Here is a 19415-nt window from a genome sequence, read left to right as displayed (position 1 = left end):
TTTCAAACAACAGTCTAAAATATTCTGATAATTGATCTACTTAAACAAGCAGACACCACCACTCCCTGCCATACTGTGGTGAGATATTGATGTACTAAGAGAAACTGCAACCTTATTTCTGTGATATTTGTCCATTTTTTCTGTGCTTCTAAATATCTTCTGACTTTTTTGACTATTCTTTCAGCATCTCTCTTTCACCTAGTCTGCTCAAACAGTGTTAGATCTGGAAAGATATTTTAAACACAAGAGGATGTGTAGGATGGAATGGGAAGCAATGAGTGTACACTAATTAAAGGCAGTTTGCAGGAAGGAGAAAAGCACTGACTAAAGGCTATAAAAAAACCCTCCTGATAACAGTTAGCTGGAGGACATTAGAGATGTTCATTGTATGTGGAAATCAGAACTTCTGTTCTGCTTTCTGGTTCCACAGAAAGCAGATCTTTGGAACTTTTTCGTAATACAAGTCATTTGGGGTTTTTCTGTTTTTTGTTTGTTTTTTTTTTTTTTAAATATAAGTAAAACCAAGCAATTTGTGAAACCTTTTTCTCATTCTTTGTGATATAAATAATCGGCACAAATCATAAAAGCTCAGTTTTCTACCTGCATTGCTGTGGATGCCCCACTAACTTAAAAAGTCAATAGGCATCTGCTGGTATGTCACTTGTGATGAGAAAGGCTTGCAACCTTACTGTGAATAGCAGGTTTAGGGTCCTAGCAAACAGATTCCATCCTGACTGGTTGTTGTAGAGCACTGGGACCACAAATACTTCACATTTTACACTGGACCTCTTACTAGAACAACAGAATTTGCAAAGTTGCTTCATCTAGTAATTCTCGGTAGTCCTCAGTAATCAGCTAATAAAACAAAATTACCCCACAGACATGATTTCTGGGAGTCAGGTCTGACTAGTTAATGCACAAAGCTTTTAATTCACAGAAATTTGGGCCTGAAATGAATATATTGCCTGTAATACTCAGAATTGCTGCTCTCTTTTAAAAAGTCTGTCATATTGAAGTCCAAGACAATACATCATGTCACTATTTAATACACAAATTCATATCCTTTGTTTTGACCAATACGGATCAGCTTGTGGTAATTTGTGTGAGATGTTTGAAAGCCCCATGTTTTTCTTTATAAATGTTATTGTCCCCTGACAGTGAAGTTACACTGCATTGGCTGAGCATCTTGCTGCATGAAGTATTCCATCAGCACTTCCAGACCTCTTTTCCTGGTACATTATCTCCTGTCCTCAGGCTCCTGGTGGCCCTGCAGGTCCCGTGGCAGCCTGCAGGAGCTCTGTGTGTGCAGTCTGGTCCCTGCTGCCTGTGGGTTTTTGTGCTCACACAGACCAATTATGTGCTCCATAAACCTGGTGCTCCTTGGCAAAGCTGCTCTGTGCCCGCACACCTGGGACCTGACTTGGGTCTGTTGGTTTGCTGTGCCTCTGACTGCAGTGTCCCTGTGCACTGAGAAGGGAGTTCAAAAGCAGGTGGCTGCCCCTGCTGAACCCATTTGTTTTCAGGGAAGGCTTCTAGAGATGCTGTGGGCTGGGAAAAGCAACCTCCAGCTCACCATCCCAGCCTCTGCCCTGCTCCTGCCCTGGGATCTGTGTGGGCTACAGGCTGGCAGGAAAGGGCAGGGATGGTGGCAAGGGAAGGCAGGAAGAGCCACTCAAGCAAGGTGGTGTTTCTGTTTCTGCCCTCTGTTCATATGCAGGGCTCTGTGCTCAGAGCCATGTGGATGCACTGCCCACTTTTCTCTCAGAACAGCACACGCTGTCAAAAGTTTGCAGTAATTTACAAAAATTTGCAAAAAAAATTTACCAAAAAGAATAATTTACAAAACTGCTGACAGCAGTTGAACAAAGTATTGTCAATGGATTGGAAGCAAACAATTCTCTATCTATGAACAGCATATTAACATAAAAACATTCAAATGTTAATTACTTCAAATTTAGATGGTACAGATGTGAATTCTTCAGTTTCTCCTGAACTTTTCACCACATTTGCCTGAATAGACCACTAAACAAACCAACTGTTCCCAATCTAAATATATCTCTGAGTTACAAAAAAAGAAAAGAAAGAAAAAAAAAAGATCTCACAATGGGTTGGCAGCAGGGAGCCCATTTGTACATGAGCTTACATAGAAAATCTTTCAAAGCTCACTTAGAATTTTAATTACTTGAATAATTTATTTTAGTGTGTTAACCAATTTATTTTTAATTTATTCAAAATTAAAAGAATTATTCTCCAAAAATAACCAGAAGCAGCCTGAAGTAAATATCTATTCAGAGTTAACCTTCAGTTATGATTGCATTTTCACGCCTGTTCTCTGAAATTGGGATTTGCTTTGCCAAAAGGAAAGGCTGGTAGCCCTGGCTTCAACAACAGCTGACTGGGAAGCACTAAGAGCGTGGCATGAAGCCACACTGCTGCTCATTGGCAGCAAGATAAGAATATGATATTCATCCAGTTTATCTCTCCAGTATCATCTGGTAGTGATGAGAAGCCACATTTGCATGGTTTATAATCCTGGCTCTGCATTACTTCCATGCTCCTCATAATGGAGGAGCCCGAGGGGAAGAGGAGCAATCACCATGTGCAGAGTTGGTGGGCCCACGCACATATTTAATTATACAGCACTTAGAACTTTTGTTGGCTTGTTTTTCTGTGCTCAGCCCCAAGTGTGAGCATATTTCTGGGCTTGACATCCCCTTAATTACTCTCAGTAACTGTGTCAGTTTGGTGTTGGAGAGGAATGAAGGAGGCCTTTTACCCACCATCACCAAAGCACTAAATGCAAGGATGAAGTCAGAAAAAGTAATGAGCACGGGTAAGGCTGGCTGAGCTCAAGAAATTTGAATGAGTATTTTTATGGATTTTGGAGTGCTCACTCCATCTCTGTCCCCACCAGACAGAAATGTTCTTTTCAGAGAGGAGAGTTTGCTCTTTTGTGTTGCAGAAAACAGCAGCCTGAAGGGCTGTGTAGGTGTTCTGACATTTCAGTCATGACGCTTCTTGCAGTTGTGAAGAAACAGATAACAGTTGGTTTTCATCAATGTATTCCTCCAGCTAAGCTCCAGCTACTTTCGGTACCTGTAAATGGTTCTTTACAGGCATTAAAGAGGAGATTGTATAGATTTTTAGGGAAAATGGAAAATTAAGACCCTGTATAAGAGGACTGGAATTTCTATAATGCTGATTCATCTTCTCCTCTTGAATTATTGAAGTGTCTTATCAATACTTCTGTCAAGAGTTGCAGAGACCTTCAGCAGGATAAGCAATGTTCTCTATCCTTTTCCAGGCAATTTTTTAATTGCCATGGTGATGTCTGTGCTGTATCCTAGAGTGAGCAGAGACCCCAAGATATCAAGGATGATGGATTATGTTACATATCATGGGAATTTTGGAGCAACTTCTTGCTTAATTTGCCTACACGTGGAGATAGGATATAGTATGGTGAGAGGGAACTCTCTGGGGTGAACAATGGCTTTTTGTCCTGTGAAGCTGCCTTTAACTATTCCCTGTGGTTGTGTCCCAGTAAGGTGCCCCTATCTCTGTGGCTCTGGTGTTCCCCAAAGACTTCAGCACGTGAGCTGATGGACAACATGGTCAGGTGTGGAAATTTGTTGCTGTTATTCACCAAAATAGGATAGATGAATGCCAGCAGCAGAGTGGTGCTGGAGCCCTGTGCTCTGATCACACACAGGGAGAGACAGCTTTGTTCAGCTCCTTGCTCTCCCAGAACTTTCTCTTCTTTCCTTGAAGAAGTTACCCACTTTCCTTCCACTTCAGTTTGCTAAACATATATGCTGTAACAGGATTTTCATATGACTTTTAAACCTTCTGAGAAGAAAGGCTTAATAAAAAGTCAAATATGACTTAAAGTTGATTAGCAAGAATAAAACTAGAATCGCATCCTTTGATATCGTGCTGCCCTGGCATTACTGCTACGTTTGGGTGCAACAACCTCTTCTTTCAACTTCTGTGTTTCTCAGCTACCTCTAGGAAAATAAATCAAGTTCAAAGGCTTTGATTCCCTCTGGTTTTAACACTGTCTAAGGAGTGGGGCTGTGGGTGCTGTATCATTCACTCTTAGCCTGCGGAATGGTTGGTAGTTCCCAGACCCCAGCACGTGTTCAGAGCTGGGATGCCTGTCTGTGTCAGACTGGCAATGCTAATCAGCACCTAGAGCCAGTATTTAACACTAATTCAGGGTTCAGTCCCTGTAGAATACAAGGGAATCAAGAATTATTTGTAAATAAAGCAGCTGAACACAGTAATTACTTTGCATGCTTGTGATAAGTGTAACTGCACTTGAAGCTTTATACTATATTTAACAATTGAACTGAGTGAAACCTACAGTGAATCGTGGGAATTCATGAGGTAACTTGAAAAATGCAACCTCCCCATCTTGCTCTTCAACAAATAGTTTTTCACACATGAAGTATGTTATTGGTTATGCTCTACTCTGCTCATTTCATACACCTCATCCCTGCTTGTCTTTGCAAAGATGAATGTTTTCATATCTAAATACAATCTCTTGTTAACAATGATGTACTGGGGGGAAAAAAAACCCCAAGAAAAAAGGCTGCTGTTACAATTATGTCCCCATGGTAACAAGAATGGTACATCATGAGGCTCTTACACATATTTATAATCTCTATTTATTTTCTCTGAAACTTGGTGAAAACACATCTCCAGCCCCTGCCAGGACAAAGCCGTGGTGCAGTCAGTGGCCAGCACAGTTATCAAACTTATCAAAGTGTCTGGAACACAAAGACTTCCCCACGTTCTAAGGCTCCTCACCCAGGAGCTCTGCTCAGAGCTCAGCTGGCTTTTTACGCTCTTTCTGCAACAGCTTTTCTGCTGTGAAAGATTTGCCTCTGTCTGGGGAGACCTGGGTACGTTTTGAGCAAACTCTGCCTTTCTTTTAAAGCAAGATAAAGTAACTGGGGAGAAAGCAAATGCTTCTCATAAGGGTATGTAAGATTAGTTGGTGTGGACAAACTGCTGCCCTTTTTCAGACTTGCAAAATAGAGCACACATGGCACAAGTGAGAAAAAAAAAAGGCAAAATAAACAACCCCCCTCAGAATTTCACCTGAATTAAGTTAAGTGAAACAATCAGACTCCTTATCTCATACTCCAAACCCAACCTTAACTCAGGTAAAATTCAAGTTATATTTTTCTAATTTTTATTTTAAGAAAAAAACGAGATATTCAAAATGAGCATCAACTCCTATCCCAGCAGCACAGGATGCTCTAGTAGCATTTTGGCATTTCAACTCTAGAAACCTTTCAACTTTCACAGAACTTTAACTATAAGCAGAAACATGCTTGTCTCTTGTACTCAGGTTTACTTCTTTACTCTTTTGTTTCTCTCCGTTTTGTGGAACTGAACAATGCATGGGACAGAGGAACTCCAGGCTTCAATACCCAGGCACAACACATTCCTGAAAATCCACCTTTTTTTAGACTTGCACATAAGTTAAACTCTACAGTCACTAAGTCTGAATTGGAGCTATGTAAACTCACAGCATATTTGTATTAAATATGTGCTGGCTCAAGTGTTAAAAGCAGACCAGAACTATAGGCAGTTTAGTTTAATTTGCTGAAAACATGTGCTTGTAGGTTAGAAGGAAGATTTACGAAGTAATTTTACCAAAAAAACCCCCAAACCATTTGTTGATTTTCTACTCGTATATTCACATTTATAATAATTTAGTTTAAAAAACCCCAAAGGATAATAAGTAGTCTGAAAAATTTCACATGTTCCTGATGGAAGGGACATGTTTGCAAACTGTCAAGACAGGAAAATGTTCAACAAGCACTAAGTATCATATGCCATAAAGTAACAAACAAAATGGCATTACATGTATATATGCAGGCCAGCCTGGATGGCTGCATTTGAAAGGATAATATTTTAAGTAGATATTACTTTGAAATAAAGCTTCCATAGAATGAACTTTAAACATTAACAAGCTAATCGAGGAATCTTTTATGAAGATAGGTCATATTTTGAAGGTGAGAAGCTGCACAGAATTGAAGTGACAGCAAGAAGAGCACTCTGCTAAGGAGAGGTTACTTGAGCTGGAAAGTTTGGTTGATCCAGCATTATTTCTAGTAAGTGTGGCCCACTCCTTAATTTATACAAGAGGTTGTTCTAGTAAAAATGGCCAGGCAGAGGAGTTACTGAATGTAAGACATGGCTCTAAAACAAAATAATAAATAAATAGAATGAGAGTTCAGAGTCAGACCTTAATCCTGCCCGTCCCACGCAGGAAACTTCACTGGATTAACAGTGACCCTCTCCTACAAATATTTTAAATTTTTTTATAAAATTGAGCCAACACATCCAACAGTCATTAACCCTAACGCTTTGGATTCAACTCTTTCACAAATACCCTTCAGCTACTCTTCCCTTGGTGGGGAGGAGAACAGGAAAGAAAAGGTAAACCTTGTGGGTTGAAATAAGAACAATTGAATAAGTGAAACCAGCCCTAACCAGGAAAATGCCAAAGATTTAGAGGACTTTAACTTTACTCACTGCATCACAAATGAAAGCAGGGACTGGGGGAGAGTGAGGAGGGGGTGTCCCTACAGGGAAACTCTGTTTCCCATCTATAAGTCTAAATATTTCAGTTAGCCCCAGAACAGCCATTTATTGCCTTGCTCCTCATTGAATTTACAGTCCAAAGTTAGCTTTCTTAAAAAATTAAAGTGGATAAAGGTAGCAATCTGAGCAGTTCTCTATTTCAGGGACCTTCAAGCATGCAGAGTATCAAGAGCCATTCCCCTGCCATCCATCACAAATCTAATAAACCTAAGAGCTCAACAGAAAAGAAGTTTTCAAATTTCACTTGAATTAACTACTCACATTTTGGTTGGCCTTCAGAGTTTAATTCTTTGATTAAAAAAAGCTAGAAGAAATTAAAGATTAAGAAGCACACAAAGTAAGGAGGGTGTTTTCCAGCTGGATTTTAGAGATTTAACTGCAAAACTCAGCTTAATGCTAGAGGAGATATTTAACTAAATCCTGAGCACAGCTGCAATGCCTCATCCCTAAAGATTGGAAGGAGGTAGGGTCTGAGTTAGCAGGTGAGAAGAGTCAGGCAGGTGGCATCCGAGCTGTGAAGGTGCCTCCAGACTGAATTTGGCTTTGAAGTGGAATGTGGAAAAGAAGGTGATGTCCTAAACACCTTCAGCTTTCACTGACATCACTAGTTTGTAGCTGAGTATAAAATAATGAAAGCACCTTTCAGGAGCTCCTCAGCACCAACAGAATCAGGGCAAATAACAGCTGATGTAAAGTTGGTCTAAATGAAGGCCAGGTCGTGCAGAGTTGGTGCACCACTGGTTGGGCAGTGAAGTGATGCATCATCTTAAACTCCCTTTGAACAACAGTCTGCAACAGCTGCTGTAATTTTGAAGGAGTGTTGCTTTCCAGTAGTAGGCTGTACCACTACAAGATTAAGTCATAAATGCCAGAGCTCTCCTTTCATACAAAAATGTCACCAATATGGCAAAATTTAGACCATCAAATAGAAATGTGTGTTCAAATTTGAAGTGGTCTCAAAAATGCAGTGAAACAGTGAAAATTTTTATTTTCCACTTCTGACATTTTATTTAATAATTTTTTGGTTTTTGCACCTATTTTCAAGAAATCAGCAACATTCTGTGGTCTGTTCCTGCTGTTGAATCTCACATGCTGGATCATGAAATATTATTAATATTATTTATACACTGGTAATGCCTGTTTATACAGCATTTTCTGCATAATTGGAGATGGGTGCTGTAAGCTGAGTCAAAACCATTTTCCTGTGATAAAAAGGTCTCTTGCTGACTACTGCAGAAGTGAGGGGAAATTTCAGTAACCTATTCCTTTCACAGTGAAAGGGAAGTCAGGTGGGGAAGAGATATCAGGAGTTCATATTTCTTTCATTTCACTAATCCTGTACACTGCCTTTTTCTTCATCCTTACATTGCTTGAGAAACCTGTTTCACATTGACAACCCGTGGTGTAGCTTTTCTGTGCAACCTCCCCCAAAATTCTTGGCTCCGTTCAAATTTGCATTTTAATTTCTCTTGCCTTTTAGCAATGTAGGTGGTGCTTGGGCTTTGGGAGTAATGACTGCAAACCCGTGACGGGACAGCCCCACTCTGAACCCTCTACTTACATTCTTCAAAATCCAGACTTGCTGGTGCTACAGCCCCCATGTATGGATGATCAGAGTGGTCCTCAGCAAGCAGCTGCATCTTCATTTCAGTGTCCTTGCAGAAGCTCCAGGCTGTTTTGTTTAAGTAACTGATTTTTATCCTCACCCCTGAGACAGCAAAATTCAATGTTGCCTGCACCACTAAGAAGCCTTGAGCCACCTTTAACAGGAAGGTTTAGCTTTGACCTTGGCACATGAGGAGGGGAGAACTGCAATAGACCCCCGTGTAGCTGCAGTGTTATGAAGATCAGGAGGCCACTGTGGGGCTTTCAGACAGGGTGCAGGTGGGTGAAGCTGGACCACACGCTGCTCTGGCCTCCTGGAGGTTGGCCACAGGGTGCTGGTGTGCACCAGGACGATGGGCAGGAATGCACAAGTGCAACCCTTTCTCTGCTCTCCATGAGTTTTGAGGATCTCACATTCATCTTGCCATTATGGCTGCCTGAAGTGTGGACACAGCATCAATCTTTTGTCACCTGGCCATTTTATGAGTGCTTAACCCACCCTCCAGCCCATCCTCTCTGTACTAATCCTATAAGAATTCAGGCTTTTTCACTTGATACAGTTTAGTGAGCTCAGTAAATGACCCTAAAAATGAGCAGGAAGAAAACCCCAAGCTACGTGAAGCAGAAACTAACATAACAGGGTTTTAAATGATGGGGGAGAAAATGTCATTAGGCACAGGTAATTTGGCTTTGTGAACCAAATTATGTTGGGAATGTTTAATGAGCAAGTGCTGAGACAATAAGAGCTAATGAACTGACTAACCTGCTGCTTTCAGTAGGATGACATTCAAGCAAATAAAAGTGAAAATCTGTAACGGGAGTGTCTTACATGTCTCTCACTGGCTGCCAGGCTATTTTTAACTTCAGACTACAATTATTAGCTTCAGGAACTCAGCATTATGCTGTAACAGGTGATATCTTAAAATGTTTTTACAAAGCCTTTTATTAAGGTTCAAAGTAATTGAAGTGAGTTCAAAGAGCTGTTACTTTTTCTGTAATTTAGGTGAGATTCAACCGTGTTAAAATAAAGAATCTGGATTTGAAGTGCAAGAATTAGAGCTAATAGACTTCAGTCACCTCATGCAAGTTTTCTAGGAAGCACATGTTTCTTGCCAGGTTCTGCACATCACTGCCTGCCAGTCTATTGGCATGCAGGCTGATTTTACTTCTTTCTCCCCTTGCTTTTTGCTGCATAACTTTTCTAGTGTGGATACTACATGTGCTGACATCCTTTTGAAAGTCAACAGTTAACATTCCTTACTTAGGGCCTGTGTTCACTACACAAGCTCTGTTTGAGTCAGTGCTCTCAGGATAGCTTCTCCTGGGTAGGTTTGAGTGAAAGATCACACTTCAGAGTAACTCCTGGCTTTCAGAACCTGTCTGCAGGGTCTCCTGCAGGCAAACCCATGATGGCTCTGCTGGTGTCCAGCTGCCTGGCAGTGGCAGCTGAATCATTCTGCCAGCAACACAGCTGGTTTAAAAGTCTGCTGTTGCCCTCAGCTGTGCTGCTTTGACTGCTCAGTGATGGCTCTGGTTCTGTGATGTGCACTGGCTGATAGTGGAGCTCCATCCTGGTACTCCTAAAATAGCCCCTGTGCCTGTGCTGTGGGCTCAGGGCTGACAGTATCTCCCCCTGGCCTATCAGTAGTTGAAGCATCAGCAACACTCCAGCTTTAGTACGATATTTTCCTGCTACTGAAAAGAGACTTTTCTGAAACATCACTAATTTAAAGCTGGGGCCGTTCGTGTGTAGAAAGAGACCACACTGGGAATAAAATGTGAGTTTAACTCAGAGTTTAACCGTGCAGGAGGACGTGCCATTCAGCTAATAACCCTGAAACAAGCTTCCCACCACATAATGGATTCTGAATCACTCTGCACTCCTGAGCAGCCAGTTATGCAAAGCAACACAACTACTGTCTGCCCTGCAGAGAAGCCACCCAGCAGTGCTGCTCTTGGCTTAGCTCAGATGCAATACCTGGGATATTGCATTATAGGAACTTGTCATGTTCATCTGGGACAGCACACAGAACTTTGAGAAAATGCTGTCAAACTTTGGGTGTTAAGTAACCATTGGTGGTATTTACATCTGATTAAAATTGGCTATGATGAATAGAAACATGTTTTACATGTCCTTAATGTGCATCACTTCTCACTGGGCTTTAATTCATGGTGATATGAATGATCTCTTAAGGATTGCTCTTCAGTCATGAATTAAAAAGCCCATGCAAACTAGTTTTGTTGTGCTCTAATGCTATAAGCAGGTTGTTGCTGAGAGAGGCTCCAAATGAATGTTTATATGGTAGAGAATAACAGCTACTATTGCAAATTAATTACAGCTTTGCCTGACATCTTCAGCAATGCCTTCAGCATGAAAATTCAATGCAGTTTAATAATGGATTTCTGAAAATAAATTGTTAGACCTGTTTCCCCAGGATGCCATTTAAATGAGATGTTCACTTGAGGTTCGTGGAGGTGATGAAGCAGAAAATATGGAGGAAAGGTGCTAAATCACTAGCTATGGTCTGTACTTACTTATATTTTTTATTTTACTTTTCATTTTAAAGCAAGATGAGAGTGTGCATTTGAGGGCAGACTTTATTCATCCACATTACTGATCTTTATCTAAAATATTTCTATTTGTTTGTGTAATGTATATTCAGTTGTGATAATACACAACCTAGCAACACTGCCATACATTTACTGATGCCGCTCCTCAAAAGGCTTCCCTTTCTTTAAAAATGCCATTATCTCTTGCAGAGTACTTGATTTTACATGCTGTGTAACTTTCTACTATTGTGCTGATCTAAAATGGCTTCAATTAAAGGCCTCTCAGGACCTCTCTTCAGTTATAAATTCACAAAAGCAACAGCAAGAGAGTAAAAAATATTGACTGTTAGTAAATTGTATTAACAAAAAAACCCCTGTTTTTATGGTACAAAATGCAATTAAATATTTTTTAGCCATCTTTGGGCATTTAGGAACAACATTTAAGTTCAAGAGTGACAGATTTAAGTTCAGAAGTCTAGACATACGAACAACTCTGGCAGTTGCTGCTGTACATGTGACCGAACTTCCTAAGGCACTTTCTTAGAGTGTAAATGGAGCTTTGACTGGTGTTACAGGGACTGTGTGTTCAGGCTGGAGAATGTGCAATACTGACTGTATATAGGATATTCCATCAGCTTCACACAACCCAGGTGGATACTGAGACGGTGCCTCCACAGGAAAAGGTGACCAATGTTTTCCTGTGTCTGAGAAGTGACTAATTAAACTCTTTAATTACCTTCAGCATTAAGATGCCAATTGTGTCACCTGAGCTTACATCAAATAGTCACAAGAGGCAAGGGGAAAGGCCTTCAAATTGGAACTGTTTCAGACAGAATAATAATATTCTGCCCTGACAAGAGTTTTCTGGTAAAGCTGATACAAGGCTTTTTGTGCAGTTCCACTGGGATCAGTGGTGCTACTGGCCTGTTAAGAACCTGCTCAGTGTGGCCCCAACACATCATCTGAGCTTAGTCACACTTGATTTGTTCAGTGCTTCTTCTCCTACCTGCAGATGTTTGGTGTATGAGGGTAATTAGTGAGAGGGCTGCTCTTCTCACAAAGGTGAAACAGGCACCCCCCACTGTGATCTGCCTTGCCTTTGGAGATTCTTTATGGAAGAGGGAGCCCCAGGGAAGAGTCTGGCAGAAGGATACCCTCAGGAAACAGTTTGACTGACAGTGCTAATATGAAATAACATTAAAACATCATTACCCGTGAAAACTTCTGTTGCATTAAGTGAGAGGCAGTGATTCTCTTTGCTTTGAAAGGTACCTTAGCACAACTGGCTATTCTATAATAGTCAAATATGTTTACTGGTATTGTTCTATCTATATGGTACTAAGCGGTGGTTTGTTTTATTTTTCTTCTTCCTATCCTTCTCCTTCCACCCAGGATGAAAAGAATCAAGTATTAACAACAAATATCTGGCTACAAATGGTAAGTTTTGAAACAAGTTTTTCCCCCTTTGATATTTGAGTTTAATCTGGTAAGAGGTTTGAATTTTGGAAAACTCTCAGGCTTTTGTTCTATATCTTGCTGCACAGGGGACAAAGCTAAACTGAAGGCAAACTGTAAGGCTGAGCTTTAGGTCTAGACGTTTCAGGTGTTTCTGAGAACTTTAAAGAATTTGAGTCACTACATCTAAATAAGTTATGAACTCATTGTAATTGATTTAGTCACACTAAAGTCTTCCTTGTCATAGGGTAATGGTGACCTGAGAGTCCCAGGCTGAGCAACTGCAGGTGCAAGTGCCTCTCACTCCCTTCAACAAAGCCATTATGCTGTGGTAAATCCCCTGATCGTGACAGAGAACATTCAAGAAATGCATTTCATCTGCAGTAGCTGTTCTGACCAGCACTCTGAAAATTGTCAGCTGACTCTTCTGATATGGGGAAAAATGGTTCCAAAGAGGTTCATCATCCCTGAGAGCTGCTGCCACTGTCCTAATGAGTGTCCCTGCCATCCCACTTGCTCTGTTGACTGTCTCCTTGAGACACTGCAAGAGGAACTGCAACATCACTTTCTTAATGTCCAGCTGGGAATAGTATAATTTTCCCTGGTTTCCCAGCTTGTTTTGCCCACATAGGGTGTTCATTTTTTTGAACAGTAGCTTTATTTTACCTTTTTGTTGCAATTCTTAGTTGCTATAAATTGTCACAGAATTTGATATGCTCTCTTACTACTCACCCCTATCTATTGCTACCACTGGATACCCCAGCTGAGAACTTTGTCCGCATTAACTCATGGCATTGCTGGACAGGAGTTAATTTTCACTCACTTGTTAATAAATGGAACAAATAATAGGCTATTCAAGAATTTTGTGAGGGCATTTTGAAATTCTTTTCTCTGAAAGGTTAAATTATTCCTTAGACATAACAAGATGCTTCTTAACTTTCTGACTCCATTTCTACCATAACTTTGTGCTCTACAGATACAGGGTGATACGAGGAACTTTCTCCATCTATAGCAGCCAGGATGAGAATTTGCCATTAGTTAAATCCCTGTCACTGTTTGGGTGAAGTAAAGGTTTACAGAAGGTTTTTATTATTCCAGGCAATCTCACTGCTTCTGCAAAAACTTTACACCTTTCGGTTTCTTTAACCAGCTCAACCAGTTTAAATGTATTATTTTTTCTTTTATTGTAACATTTTGTATAGGGCACCTCTCTTGCACTGTGGTCGGCCTTAGGAAACAAATGAGTGAGAGAGATATATATATATATATATGTATCATTGGTGACCTCTAAAGGATAGCATGGCTATTCCCTTTATTCTCAAAGAAAATCTGATGTGGAAGAAGCATTCAACTCATGTTCTTTATACAGGCCTGTTGTACAGTAAGATTAAAACTGTCAAATATAATATATTTTTGGCTTTGAGCTGCAATGACTATAGTTGCTATGATTTCTTACCAGGAAAACAGACAACAATTCATACTCAAAAAGCTATCATTTATTTTCCTTCTCTTTTATCCCATAGCATCCTTATCCTTTTTGAGATGGGGTTTTTTCCCCCTAAGGAAATTCTTGATTATTTTGTACATTCTCCATTTCTTTTGATTTATTCACCTTAGCACACACTGGATATAGAACATGTTAAGACTGCAATGAGCAGATCATTTGGTTACTGCAAAAAATGTAGCCACTGTTCTTGGCCTGTGCACACATAAAAAAAAAGTGTTTGCTTATGAACTGTCTATTAATGGTGTACTAGACAGATTCAGAGCATGCTTAAGGTAAACATATGTCATTTTACTGTTCCCTGAAATAAGTAAAAATGTCAAAATGTGTGTAAAATTTATGAAAAAAAGATGAGAAGTAGTTACTGTGTGAATTAGAAAAGCAATTCAATCCCAAACTGGCACCTGAGACAGCATGAACAGTAAAACACAAGCACCCCAAATCTTGTATAGGCTGTTATGTGCACCGTGGTGGGAATTGAAAATGAGATTTTTATGTGTTCCATTGAGCTGTTCATGGCCTAATTCACCCTTGAAAAACATTTCACTGCCTGAAGCTAAACAGAACCAAGAGAACACCTATTGTTTTAGTCTATCCAGTCCCTAGAGAACTACAGTGACCCAGGGGATGAGATGACTTAACCTACTTTTTGTGTGTGTGGCTCAGTACTGGACAGACCATTATCTACAGTGGAATGTGTCCGAATACCCGGGAGTGAAGAACGTCCGTTTTCCCGATGGACTGATCTGGAAGCCTGATATTCTTCTCTATAACAGGTAGACACACACTTTTTTCTTTTTTTATATGGGGAAGGAGAGAAGATCATAGAATCATAGCATCACAGAATAGCCCAGGTTGGAAGGGACCCTGAAAGCTCAACTGCTCCAACCTTTCATGGAAGAGGAAGTTTAGGTGAGGTTATGTAGCAGCCTGTCCAGTCACAGAGATAAGGCAAGGCAAATGACACAATCATCCCAGCAAAATGTCTAAGTTTTTACATACTTTACCAAAACTTGCCAGGTTTTTGGAATACTGGAAAACTACCAGACTCCTGTTTACATAACAGAAGGTCATATCTGCAAATACTTCATAAATAACAGCATCATCCCCACCACCAACTATAGTTGGTTGGCTTTTATGAGATGATAAGAAAAGCAGATTTTCTGGCCGTGTTTAACAGTACAAGTAGTGATAATTTTCTCTGAAACTGTTTGGTCTAAATGTTTACTGGTGAATTGAAATCTGACATTTGCATGCTTGTCTAGTTTTAGTTTGGGTTTAGCTATGGACAGGACAGGTAAAGCCAATAAGGATCTCTGCATTTTTCCATGTGCAGTTGGGGTGTCATTCTTTCTTTCTGCTATAAAAATAGCTGTGAGATTTGCTGCTGTCCTCTTCAAACTGTTCTGAGTTGGGCCTATTTCAGGGACACACAGATTGCCATCAACCCACTGCAGAACCTTTGGCTGACATTGAGAGATTCTTTGGCTGCACCATTATATGGCAGTTCCCATTGTGGAATTTATTTAGTTTAACAAAATAAAGCACTGAGAGCTGCCTGCTCGTCAATAACGTGCTTTTTTCTGCAGTTGTTGGGGCCTGTGTGCTGCTCCCCAGGAACTGGGAAGAACTTCCACCTGCTCTGAGATGTTGCACTGGCTCTGCTGTGGCAGCCAGGGCACATTGTGGGGTTTTTAACTCTGCAGGTGACATGAACCTTTTGTCTTCCTGATGGCTTTTTTTGCTCTGTCTCTGCCACATGTCCACTAAGAACACGCCGTGCTGTGTGTTATCCATGTGACTCCCCCTTCCCACCTCAGGAGCTGCTCTTTGTTGCTCTGTTGTTGGAGAACAGCTGCCCCCCGTGTGTCAGCTGCAGCTGTGCTCCCTTTTGGTGACACCTTTGCGAGCAATGTCACCGTCACAGGTGGTGTTGAGTTGTAAGAATGGGATAACAGCTCCCAGGGGCAGCATTTGTCATTCCCATGGGGATTCTCTCCAGGGCCTGCATTCCTGCTGTGCTCCTGGCAGCTGCTGTGCTCCTCCCAGAGGTACAACCGACACTAAAGGATTTGGGGTGATCTCCAGGAGAGTTCACCATCCTTAGGGTAACTGCCCAGCTGATTTACTCCTTGGTTCTGGTTTAAGCATGGCCATGAGTGCTTCAGTTGTCCATAACCAGCCTAAAAAAACCTTTCAAATGTTCTGTGCACAAAATGGAGCAGCCTGATACCCAGGACAGGTGTTTTTTTGCAACATTAATCTTGTTTAACATGTCTTTCAATGCAAATTTGTTTTCTTGAGCAGTTTTCCCTGGCTAACTTGATTCCATCAATGGCAGTGTTCCTGGGAGAATCTGACAAATCACACCTTCATTTCCATTCTCCTGCTGAATAACACTCTGTGTATGGCATAAAATTGGTATTCTACAACAGCAGTTTAGAGGTTCCTAAAAGACTGAGTATGACAATATTCTTCCTCACATAAATCACAAACCTGAGGGAGACATTCAATGTGTCTAAGAATTTAAGCTACAATATTTAAGTAAGTATATCCAAAATGAAAGGGTAGTATTTTAGAAATTAGTAATATTGATATATACATACTACCTGTAGCTGAAGTGCTTTATAGAATGAGAAGGGTGACAATAACCTGAAAAACTGAAAACACAGTTTTTCTGTTAATATAGGTTCTCAAATCCTTGGATTGTTAATCATGGCACAGTCATGAACTAATTATTCTACAGTGTTTCTATTTCAAACTCATATTTAATCCAAAATTCTTATTCAGAGTTTAGCCAGAGAGCAAAGCTATTTAAAACAAATTCTTATTCCTGTATGAAATTACGTTGGGAATATTGCAATGCTCTCGTATAGTGACATGCCATTTTGAGATGGATGCTTTCAATTGCTATGTGCTTCACTAGGGACATGCATCTGCAGTTACAAAGAAATTAATGAACTATAAATTTACTTTCCATCTTAATGAATGCATGTTTCACTATGTCTTGAATCCTTACACATCTTGCTGCAGCCCAGGACAGAGAAATTGTGACAGCTGTATTAAATTTTACAACCAGTCTATTGTGAAGAGAGCAGGGCTAGTTCATCTGTAATTTTTCTGAGGGAAGAAAATCTTGGCCTGTGTACAAATTCCAGGATTGACTGTGTTAATGTCATGTATGGCTTTCTTCCACTTTTTACTAGGCTTATTAAAAGTGCTCATTTCTGGTAGAATTATTTTCCAAATGGCCACATAGTGTTTGGTACTTCATGGAATAACAAGAATTGTGGTAGTTATGTCTCGTTTTAACAGTTTCATTTTTCCAGTTTTATAAACCTGAGATTCTCCAGATAGGTCCCAGGGGGATTCTATCTGCTAGGTACAGCTTTGCCATCTCACTGTGCTGCAATCAATATCTGCTTTCAAGTCATTATACCCTGAAGAAGAAGTGTAGCAGAAATAGTTTTCTGTCATCACATTTCAGTCCAGTCTCATCAAGCAAAGGCTCAGCCACTTGGTGCATTCCCAGTTGAAGCAGTGCAGTTCATAAAACAACCAGAAACATGACTTAGAAAAACACATATCCTCCTTTTTCAGAAAAAAGAATTTGATGTTTGAATCTGAGTACCACTGGATATTCTTTTAAGAATGTGTCTTATGAAAGGCAAAGTCATGTGGCAATGAAAATTAAGTTGCTTGATCATTTGTGTTCTTTCAAAAATGATATTTTTGCCAATTACCAGAAACAGCAGCAAGGTCTTAGAAGCAACTCCCTGGTGCTTAACTGCCCTCTGCTCCAGAGGAACAGAAGATAATCTAGTCTAGGAGTCATTACCTTCCACTCTACAAGTAATTTGTATGGCATGGATGTTTTTACATCCTGAATTTGGCTGTTTGAGTTCCATCATGTGTAGCCCTTATTAATTTCAAATCAAAGCAATTACTTGTCTAATACAGAACCTTGTTGGAGGACTTAAAGTCTGGTTTCCTGAGGAAATGAGTCTTCAGCACACGTGTGTGTGCACACCTGTGTCAGTGGGTGTGTTTGTGTATGATCCTCCTGTTCCTTCCCCAATATCCCCTGAATCCATTTCTACCAGATTTGGCAGTGCAATGAGTAGTTTCTTACTTATTTGCAGTTTCTTACAAATATCACGAAAGCAGCAGCCAAAATGTGGAGGGAAAACAATTAGAGCTCCAACTGGAAGAGAAACTGCAGCACAAAGCCAGGGAATGCAGCCCTGAGCTGTGGAGCTGAAGGGGTGGCTCACGCTGGTTCAGCTGCCTCAGAGCTGAACTGCCTTTGCCCCTCCATGTGCTAGAATCCAGTCATGATACAGTCACAATATTTACACTTTTCTGCTTGCCTTTAAAGTTCAAATTAAATAGTTGCAAATATTTTCAGCACTTGTGAGCCTTCTGCTCACCGCAGGAAAAAGTGCAACTCCATACAGGTAATTATGGATTTAGCTTTTTCTTGTCTGAGTATTTCACAGACCAGTCCAGATATTTTTCTAAATCTAATTTCTTCAAATACATGAGGGGAAAATAAAATGCAAACTAAAAATCTCTAACAATTGCTTTATTTTAGCTCCTGAGATACAAAATTTGCATCAGACTAGATTAAATATTAAAGTCCTCTTTTTAAAAAAGAATGTTTCAATAAGGGTCTTCCCTTGCTGGGAAAAAAACCCACCTTTTAATATAGTTTATTTTCTGCTAGAATTATGAATATTTCTCTTTATCCCCATCTCAGATTTTTACTGTATTTTTCCGATAATGTCTTAAAAGGTGATTAGAAAATTATGAGGTACTGAACCACTAATAGGCAAAGAGACATCAGAAACTTCTCATGTTCCAATGAACCAAGGAGAGCCCAGACTGCTGCAAGAACCAGGCCCTGAGCGCTGTGTGCCCTCCTGTGCCAGCCCAGCACGGCTGGCACTGCATTTGCTCTGTGTGCCAACTCACCCCCAAGGTGGCTGTTTGGAACCTACACACAGCACAACAAAGCACAGGAGCCTGTGTGCCTCATTTTGCTCATTCTCTGCTCAAATAAAAGCCTGAGAAAGGCACCTTTGTCTCTAATGAGGGCCAGCAGCCATCAGAGGTGAATTCAACACAGCAGTTCCTGAAACAACTCCGAGATGCCCTTCAGTGCCAGTGCCATTCCTGACACCATTCCCTGCTGGCACCTTCCCAACACATTGGGTGCAGTTTAACCCAGGCACCTATTTCAGCCACTCCAACAATCTCTTGGATACCCAGGCCCTGAGCTTTAAGGAATGTACAGATCAGAATCTCCAATCCCTTACTGCAAAAACCCCCAGCAGTAAATGGGAACTGTGAAATAAGGCACAATATTATAATGGGTAAATGTCCATTGCAATGCTAAATAATCTAAATATCTCCATGAAAGGTTTCTGGGGTTAAGTCAGCAAACTCCCTTTCTTTTCCTAAGAAAGAGTCTTTGTTTCATCATCTAAATATTTGAAAATAGGTTGTTTCCCGTATAGAAGTTCTTAAAACTTTAATGCCTAGTAAGTTCCCAGGACATTGTGCCAGATGTAGTTGAGATATTCCTTGGCAGCAGCTGCCAATTCATAATTTGGAGCATTCTCCAAGTACCGTTATGGTTCTTTTCTAGAGACCTGTAAAACCAGCACAGCAGGGTGGTCCT

At 40.5% G+C, this 19415-nt stretch overlaps 2 protein-coding genes across 2 annotated transcripts in view; one reads left to right on the top strand and one right to left on the bottom strand.

Annotated features, from left to right (window-relative positions):
• The window catches only part of MYO1E (myosin IE), a 238807-nt gene that overhangs the window by 129181 nt on the left and 90211 nt on the right, over nucleotides 1-19415 (bottom strand). The gene's annotated exons all lie outside the window — the stretch shown is intronic.
• The window catches only part of CHRNA7 (cholinergic receptor nicotinic alpha 7 subunit), a 40294-nt gene that overhangs the window by 10144 nt on the left and 10735 nt on the right, over nucleotides 1-19415 (top strand). The window contains exons 3-4 of the mRNA XM_027688414.1: nucleotides 12166-12210; nucleotides 14399-14508. Coding sequence (XP_027544215.1) covers nucleotides 12166-12210; nucleotides 14399-14508 — 155 coding nt within the window. The remainder of the gene's footprint in view (nucleotides 1-12165; nucleotides 12211-14398; nucleotides 14509-19415) is intronic.

Source organism: Neopelma chrysocephalum, unplaced genomic scaffold (assembly GCF_003984885.1).
Source record: "Neopelma chrysocephalum unplaced genomic scaffold, ASM398488v2 Primary Assembly neopelma1_75, whole genome shotgun sequence".
Lineage (NCBI taxonomy): Eukaryota > Metazoa > Chordata > Aves > Passeriformes > Pipridae > Neopelma > Neopelma chrysocephalum.
This window is presented reverse-complemented; position numbering and strand designations above follow the sequence as displayed.